Source organism: Berghia stephanieae, chromosome 11, assembly GCF_034508935.2.
Source record: "Berghia stephanieae isolate SIO BIC M18660-M18661 chromosome 11, UCSD_Bste_1.3, whole genome shotgun sequence".
NCBI classification, from domain to species: domain Eukaryota; kingdom Metazoa; phylum Mollusca; class Gastropoda; order Nudibranchia; family Aeolidiidae; genus Berghia; species Berghia stephanieae.
Genome location: NC_088370.1, coordinates 12,716,290 through 12,726,289, shown reverse-complemented (window position 1 = coordinate 12,726,289; position 10,000 = coordinate 12,716,290). Strand labels below are relative to the sequence as shown.

Sequence of the window (10,000 nt, the reverse complement as noted above, 5' to 3'; positions counted from 1 at the left end):
TAAAGTCGTCGCTTCATGGCGCACACTGTCAAATAGTGTCGAAAGTCAACAAGTTCGTTTTTCTCACGTTTCGTTTGTTCGGGATTATTTTGAGTGCTTTATTTAATCTAAGAAAAAGAAAACTTTCTTAGTCGGACACTGAATAAAAGCTTTTTTTAAAAAACAAACATGAGTTTGAGCTTTTATAATTTAGCGCAATATCCTTTTAATGTGCTCAACGTGCTTTATAAAGGATCCCTGGTCAACAGCAACACTTAATATGTAGTGCGGGAAATGTCGGGACTTCTTTTGGCTCGAAACAGGTGCACCGTCTATTATCGTAGCCATCGTTATGTTATAGCCTGATACTGAAATCCAAAAGGACTGGCAGTTGACGTCATTATTTGGATTTTGCACCGCCTAGTTAGTTGTCGTTAGTAGAGCTCATGGAAACAAGTTATTTCATTGGTGGAACTATTGAATACAACTCACGATTTGTTTTCTTTTGTGGCAAAAGACTGGCATTTTAACGTCATTTTTGGTCAGTATCAGGCCATAACTTTATGAAGGCCACACTATTATACGCTTTAGAGGGATTTCCCCTTTCCCTTTCTCGATATTATTAAGCCAGCCAGTCGATCATAATAGGCGAATGTTGTTTCCTGGAAGCGGTCAAACTGGACTTGGGCACGATATAGAACCAACTTGCCCCTTGAATGTGACTGTCTAGATCACTGGCGTCATGGCAGTACTCAGTAAGTCGCTTCTAGAAAGCCCAAACTGGACTTGGGCAAGGCATAGAACTAACTTGCCGCTTCTAAAAACGCCCAAACTGGACTTAGACGCGGCATAGACTAATCCCTTGAATGTGACTGTCTAGATCACTGGCATCATGACTATCCCCAGTCAGTCAGTCGCTTCTACTAGAAACGCCCAAACTGGACTTGGGCAGGATATAGAACCAACTTGCCCCTTGAATGTGACTGTCTAGATCACTCTGGCATCATGACTCTTCTCAGTCAGCCATTTGCTTCTAGAAACGCCCAAACTGGACTTGGACAGTAGCCATCGTTAACTTATAGCCAGGCTGGCAATGACCAAAAAAAAAATGACGTCAAAATGCCAGTCTTTGGCCACAGCAGAAAACAAAGCGTGAGTTGTATTCAATAGTTTCTAGATCTTATTTCCTTTCTAAGATATCGACAAAGGTATTAACTACATTAACTTTATTTTTTTTCGATATGTAAACAAGGACGAGCTATCTCTTGTGTTACCCAGCCGGTCACTGCAATTCTTAATGAAGCTTGATTTGATCAATAATCACCGCACACGCTTACATAAACACACATATACACACACAGGTAAATAGACAGACAGACAGATAGTTAGATAGACAGATAGATAGATAGATAGATAGATAGATAGGTGTGTGTGTGTGTGTGTGTGTGTGTGTGTGTGAGAGAGAGAGAGAGAGAGAGAGAGAAAGAGAGCGAAAGAAAGAGAAAGAAAGACAGACAGAGAGAGAGAGAGAGAGAGAAAGAGAGAGAGAGAGGAGAGAGAGATAGAGATAGAAGAAAGACAGAGAGAGAGAGCGAGGGAGAGAGAGAGATATAGAGAGAGATAGAGAGAGATAAAGAGAGAGAGAAGAAAGACGCAGAGAGAGAGAAGAAGATAAGGCGAAAGAGAGAGAGAGAGAGAGAGGAGAAGACGCAGAGAGAGAGAGAAGAAGAAAGAGAGAGAGACGCAGAGAGAAGAGAGAGAGAAAGAGAGAGAGAGAGCGGACAGAGAGAGAAAGAGAGAGAGAGAGAGAGGAGCAGACAGAGAGAGAGAAATGACAGACAGAATGAGAGAGAGGAGAAGAAAGACAGACAGAGAGAGAAAGAGAGAGAGAGGGGAGAGAGAGAGTGAGAGAGAGAAGAAAGACGCAGAGAGAGAGAGAGAGAAGAGAGAGAGAGAGAGAGAGAGAGAAAGAGAGAGAGAGAAAGAGTGAGAGAGAAAGAGAGAGAGAGAGGAGAGAGAGAGAGAGAGAGAGAGAGAGAGAGAGAGAGAGAGAGAGAGAGAGAGAGAGAGAGAGAGAATGAAAACTTTAAGCCCCAACGCTATATTTTACCAAAAGTTTACCAAGGAAAAATATTCTGTTAGCTTGTAACTTGTAGTAATCGCTGCTTCTATTCAAACGTATGTGTGCCTTCAATATTTAAATTGTGTCGCTTAATAATTAATCATAATCACGTTTAACCACGTCTTATATGAAATGGTTACGTGATATTTCACGTGATGTAGTTACATCCCGTTAAGAGGGAGGAAAAGTATGTTGTAAAAAACAATACAAAAAACAAAACAAAGAAAACAAAACAACTGTTTCCAATCTGATTGGAACTGTTAAATCCACTGTGTCAGAGGACTTGTATACATATCTTGTGTTTTTGATCTTCTGGTTTCAGAGTGATGGTCCTCTTAGAAGGGACCTGTGCTTGTGCCTGGATGAGACTTTACTTTTAGGTGATCTCAAACTAAGTACTTTGATAGTGTGCTCTTGGATCTACACCTGTTTCTTATTTGTTCCCAGTTCCCCTATGTCTGACTTTTTCTTGGGTGTTTTAATTGTAATTCTACAACTCTTTACTATCCCATTTTCTTCCTTTTTACTGGCGTTGATATAACCTAAATGTGTTGCAAGTGCCGTAAAAACCTTAAAAACAAAACAATCAGAGTAATAGCAACTTATGTTCTAGCCGAAATAAATGCTGGTCGTCAATAAAGATCATCGACAAAAAGACCGTTTTTTACGCTCCGTAATCCTAAGAAAGTGGCCTATAGTTAGTTCGAAGATAACGTCACTCGGGTCTTTGTTATTGTTTTTTGCCATCCACGTAAATGAGTACTTCTCACTAAATTTTGTTAACCTGACTATAAAAGTTCATGGTTACACATAGTTTTGTTTGTTGGTCCGTTATACTTCCCGATGGCAATGTTATGAGCTTCTAAGACAAGCGCATACTATCTATACATCCCGCTACTAAAATAGGCATGCCACCTTATCATTCAATACGAATCCTATTATTCATTATTTGTCCTGCGAAGGACTGGCTACATTCAACATTTCCAGGGAGTTTGAAACCGGAAGAGTAGAAGGTATGACGTCACGACTTCCCTCCCCTACTGTAACGGTTTGAAGTAAATAATAATCTTGTATGCTATCATCGTCAGCGTTAAAGGGAAATAAATCGTCCATTAACTTTTTGCACCTTATTTTTTTTTCTGTTGTCAAAAAATAATAGTTTTCATAAACTCCATCCCGTTTTAAAGGGCTGTTTTGGATCATTTCTTTTTAAAGATTGAATTACCTATATTGGGCGGTTTTAATTTTTCTGTATCGGCATTATATGTTAAAAAACAACATTTTTGGTGATCATCATCATCTTCACCATCATCATCATCATCATCATCATCATCATCATCATCATCATCATCATCATCATCATCATCATCATCATCATCATCACAATCATTATAATCATCATTATCACTTCTACCACCACCACCACCACCATAACCACCACCACTACCACCACCACCACCACCATCATCATCATCATCATCATCATCATCATCATCATCATCATCATCGTCATCATCATCATCTACATCCTCATCAACACAGTGAGCACAGCACCCAAACACCGAAATCAACTGCCTTATTATAAATTTCAAAGAAGACTGAAATTATTGCCTACTACACTTTTAGGTCATAAATCATATCATTAGAATTCAACTCTTTAAAAATGTGCAACATTTCTTCAGAATCCTGACCAAATCACATTAATATCCCTTCATGTAATGGTGCGTCTCCGATACTTTTATCGGTCATGACTTTGCTATGAGCCAAAGCAACAATTCCTCTTCGAATGTGAGCACTACTAACCCACTGGATGACGTCATAGGATCTGGATCCAACCGGTCGTCGGAAATCATCTTCAACTGTTATTCATCCGATGTGCAAAATTCACTTCCGACCAAAAAAACTACAAGGAAAAAATATTATTACGGAAGTACGGAAGCTGTTGAAAATCATAGTAAAAGTGAAGTTTTTACCACGAATCCTAGTGAGTTTTCTATTGTGTGCAATGATGAGAGGGGAAATTCTGACCAAAAGGAAAATGAGGTTGAGGATATTGAGGGTAAGATTGATGGAGATGGGGCCAATGATGAGAGTTCAAAGGAGGAAGAGGAGGATGAGGATGAGGAGAAGAAGTACACGAAGATTGTTATCGGAGAAGCCAGAGAAAAGGATATTGTTGTGTCGTGTAACAAAGAGATTGTGCTTGACAACCCGAGAGAGGGAAGAAGAAGTTGTGGTGGTGGTATTGTTACAAATGCGGCGGACACTCGCGCTGGAGTCATAATTTCTAATAATGTTGAGGATGATGATGATGATGATGATGATGATGACCATGATGATGATGTTGTTGTTGTGAATGAGGGGTTAGGAAAGGGTGAGGAGGGCGAGGATTATGATGGTGATGATGATTATAAAATCCACGATGTTGCTGTTAGTGATGATGATGATGGTGATGATGTTGTTGATGAGTGTGATGATGATGATGGTGAGAGGGATGATGGTGATGATGATGATGATGAAGATAATGATGACGATGATGATATCTGTGCTGGCGATAATGTTGATAATGAGCAGCGAAATGGATTATCTTGTCAAGGGAAAGAACCAGGGTCTGCCTCGTTGCTTCCAGACGTTCAGGTGAGTACAGTCACATTAAAAAATGTGACCCATCGTGTCAAAACGGTATTAAGTCGGGATGAACCAGATGCTAAATAGCCAAAATTAATGCTAAATTGGCCAAAAATACGAATCATCGGCATTGGTACCATGAAATATGATATTCATTTTTCTCAATAAAACATACAAACTCAACCCAAGTCTGATATATCTAGCTATAAATTCAAATTTCATCATCTTAATCATTCCGACATAATACCGTTTTGAGACGGAGGGTCACAAATATTTTGTATACTTCACACTTGCCTAATTAAATCTCTGTCTATAAATAACGTTCTATTTACGTCTCTATCTCTGTTATTCTGTTTTTCTATCTATTTATCTGACGATATCTACATATTATCTATATCCATATTTATATATAGAGACCAAATACATTGTAAGGAGTGTTCAACTTTGAACAAAATATTCAAAGATGAAACAAAAAATAAAATCAAAGTTAAATATTTAAGCAAAAAATTGAGGTAATTTGAATTTCTATCTATATCTCTATCTATCTATCTACCTATCTATCTATCTATCTACCCATCTATCCATCTTTCTATCTATCTATCTATCTATCTATCCATCTATCTATCTATCTATCTATCTATCTATCTATCTATCTACCTATCTATTTATCTATCTAACTATCTCTCTACAATCTCTATCTATCTATCTATCTATCTATCTATCTATCTATCTATCTATCTATCTATCTATCTATCTATCTATCTATCTATCTATCTATCTATCTATATTTTCATCCACTCCCCCCCCCTCTCTCTCTCTCTCTCTCGCTCTCTCTCTCTCTCTCTCTCTCTCTCTCTCTCTCTCTCTCTCTCTCTCTCTCTCTCTTGTTCATTTAGCTTTAAAAATGTATGATCAACAAGTATCCCCCCCCCCTTACACCAACACACACATACACACACACACACACACACACACACGCACACATACTTATACCCATTCAATGTATGAGCTCGAAGTTTTTGGCGATCATAATTATATATATATATATATATATATATATATATATATATATATATATATATATATATATATATATATATATATATAATTATGATCGTTTTATCTGCTCTTTTGGACATGATCAGTGACAAAAACTTCGAGCTCATACATTGAATGGGTATAAGTATATATATATATATATATATATATATATATATATATATATATATATATATATATAATATATATATATATATATATATATATATATATAGTGTGTGTGTGTGTGTGTATGTGTGTGTGTTAACCTTTTGGATAGGATGAAATGCATTATACTCTGTTAGCCTGGATATGTTACCCTTTGGATAGGATGAAATACGTTACACTCTGATAGTCTGGATATGTTACCTTTTGGACAGGATGAAATACATTATGCTCTGATAGTCTGGTTATGTTACCTTTTGGAAAGGATGAAATCATTATACTCTGGTCCTGTATATGTTATCCTTTGGATAGGATGAAATACATTATACTCTTATAGTCTGGATATGTTACCATTTGGATAGGATGAAATACATTATACTCTTATAGTCTGGATATGTTACCTTTTGGATAGGATGAAATACATTATACTCTGATAGCCTGGATATGTTACCCTTTGGATAGGATGAAATACATTATACTCTGATAGTCTGGATATGTTACCTTTTGGATAGGATGAAATATATTATACTCTGATAGCCTGGATATGTTACCTTTTGGATAGGATGAAATACATTATACTCTGATAGTCTGGATATGTTACCCTTTGGATAGGATGAAATACTTCATACTCAGATAGCCTGGATATGTTACCTTTTGGATAGGATGAAATACTTCATACTCTGTTAGCCTGGATATGTTACCCTTTGGATAGGATGAAATACTTTATACTCTGATAGCCTGGATATGTAACCTTTTGGATAGGATGAAATACTTCATACTCTGATAGCCTGGATATGTTACCTTTTGGATAGGATGAAATACTTCATACTCTGATAGCCTGGATATGATACCTTTTAGATAGGATGAAATACATTATACACTGATAGCCTGGATATGTTACCTTTTGGATAGGATGAAATACATTATACACTGATAGCCTGGATATGTTACCCTTTGGATAGGATGAAATACATTATACACTGATAGCCTGAATCTGTTACCTTTTGGATATGATGAAATACTTCATACTTTGATAGTCTGGATATGTTACCTTATGGATAGGATGAAATACATCATACTCTGATAGCCTGGATATGTTACCTTTTGGATAGGATGAAATACATTATACACTGATAGCCTGGATATGTTACCTTTTGGATAGGATGAAATACATTATACACTGATAGCCTGGATATGTTACCCTTTGGATAGGATGAAATACATTATACGCTGATAGCCTGAATCTGTTACATTTTGGATAGGATGAAATACTTCATACTCTGATAGTTTGGATATTTTACCTTTTGGATAGGATGAAATACATTATACACTGATAGCCTGAATCTGTTACCTTTTGGATAGGATGAAATACTTCATACCTGATAGCCTGGATATGATACCTTTTGGATAGGATGAAATACATTATACACTGATAGCCTGGATATGTTACCTTTTGGATAGGATGAAATACATTATACACTGATAGCCTGGATATGTTACCCTTTGGATAGGATGAAATACATTATACACTGATAGCCTGAATCTGTTACCTTTTGGATAGGATGAAATACTTCATACTCTGATAGTCCAGATATTTTACCTTTTGGATAGGATGAAATACATTATACACTGATAGCCTGAATATGTTACCTTTTGGATAGGATGAAATACTTCATACTCTGATAGTCTGGATATTTTACCCTTTGGATAGGATGAAATACATTATACTCTGATAGCCTGGATATGTTACCTTTTGGATAGGATGAAATACATTATACACTGATAGCCTGAATCTGTTACCTTTTGGATATGATGAAATACTTCATACTTGATAGTCTGGATATGTTACCTTATGGAAAGGATGAAATACATCATACTCTGATAGCCTGGATATGTTACCTTTTGGATAGGATGAAATACTTCATACTCTGATAGTCTGGATATGTTACCTTTTGGATAGGATGAAATACATTATACTCTGATAGTCTGGATATGTTACCTTTTGGATAGGATGGAATACATTATACTCTGATAGCCAGGATATGTTACCCTTTGGATAGGATGAAATACATTATACGCTGATAGCCTGAATCTGTTACCTTTTGGATAGGATGAAATACTTCATACTCTGATAGTTTGAATATTTTACCTTTTGGATAGGATGAAATACATTATACACTGATAGCCTGAATCTGTTACCTTTTGGATAGGATGAAATACTTCATACTCTGATAGCCTGGATTTGATACCTTTTGGATAGGATGAAATACATTATACACTGATAGCCTGGATATGTTACCTTTTGGATAGGATGAAATACATTATAGACTGATAGCCTGGATATGTTACCCTTTGGATAGGATGAAATACATTATACACTGATAGCCTGAATCTGTTACCTTTTGGATAGGATGAAATACTTCATACTCTGATAGTCTGGATATTTACCTTTTGGATAGGATGAAATACATTATATACTGATAGCCTGAATATGTTACCTTTTGGATAGGATGAAATACTTCATACTCTGATAGTCTGGATATTTTACCCTTTGGATAGGATGAAATATATTATACTCTGATAGCCTGGATATGTTACCCTTTGGATAGGATGAAATACATTATACACTGATAGCCTGGATATGTTACCCTTTGGATAGGATGAAATACATTATACACTGATAGCCTGAATCTGTTACCTTTTGGATAGGATGAAATAATTCATACTCTGATAGTCTGGATATTTTACCTTTTGGATAGGATGAAATACATTATACACTGATAGCCTGAATCTGTTACCTTTTGGATAGGATGAAATACATTATACACTGATAGCCTGAATCTGTTACCTTTTGGATAGGATGAAATACTTCATACTCTGATAGTCTGGATATTTTACCTTTGGATAGGATGAAATACATTATACACTGATAGCCTGAATCTGTTACCTTTTGGATAGGATGAAATACTTCATACTCTGATAGCCTGGATATGTTACCCTTTGGATAGGATGAAATACATTATACACTGATAGCCTGATTCTGTTACCTTTTGGATAGGATGAAATACTTCATACTCTGATAGTCTGGATATTTTACCCTTGGATAGGATGAAATACATTATACACTGATAGCCTGATTCTGTTACCTTTTGGATAGGATGAAATACTTCATACTCTGATAGCCTGGATATGTTACCCTTTGGATAGGATGAAATACATTATACACTGATAGCCTGATTCTGTTACCTTTTGGATAGGATGAAATACTTCATACTCTGATAGTCTGGATATGTTACCCTTTGGATAGGATGAAATACCTTATACTCTGATAGTCTGGATATGTTACCTTTTGGACAGGATGAAATACATTATACTCTTATAGTCTGGATATGTTACCCTTTGGATAGGATGAAATACATTATACTCTTATAGTCTGGATATGTTATCATTTGGATAGGATGAAATTTATTCCATCAGAAAAAAAATATATATCAATTCAATAAGTGCTGAGTGGGCAGAAGGGTTAAAAGCAACAAGCAAACAAACCAAAACAAAACAAATACAAAACAAAACAAATAGATAGAACCAACAACTAATAACAAAACAAACACATAATCCGAAACCACTCAAAAAGAAAACAAAAACAATAAAAAAAAACCAACAAACAAACAAACAAACAAACATAAAAACAAACAAACAAAAAATACAAAACAAAACAAAACAACAAAAACCATACACAATCAATTCAACTAGGATTTAAACCAGAATCTTTTGCCCGTGACTTGAAAGCTCTACCCAATGAACCAACATCGACCCCCAATGGAGTTATTTTTGTTCTGGTGTAAAAATTTTAAAAGAAAGAAAGAAAGAAAAACAATAATGATTAAAACTAAATTATGACACGCCTTAATCTAATAAAAGGGATTTTTCTTACATTAAAGGGGAATAAATTGGCCATATAATCTCCAGAAGCCGGGGATTCAGTGGGAGTTATCGTTATTTGAAAGTGGGAGTTACCGTTATTTGATGGATTATAAAAGACATGCCGTTATTGCGATAAATTGTAGA

The 10,000-nt window shown here is 35.9% G+C and overlaps 1 protein-coding gene across 4 annotated transcripts in view; it reads left to right on the top strand.

Moving 5' to 3' along the window:
- The window catches only part of LOC144957386 (uncharacterized), a 295,052-nt gene that overhangs the window by 68,244 nt on the left and 216,808 nt on the right, over positions 1-10,000 (top strand). For 2 of the 4 annotated variants that reach the window (XM_078888640.1, XM_078888639.1), the window contains exon 1: positions 3,730-4,738. The exons of the other annotated variants lie outside the window; for them this stretch is intronic. In XM_078888640.1, coding sequence (XP_078744766.1) covers positions 3,860-4,738 — 879 coding nt within the window. In that variant the 5' untranslated portion in view covers positions 3,730-3,859. Of the gene's footprint in view, positions 1-3,729; positions 4,739-10,000 lie in introns of those variants that run through there. 4 annotated transcript variants of the gene reach the window in all.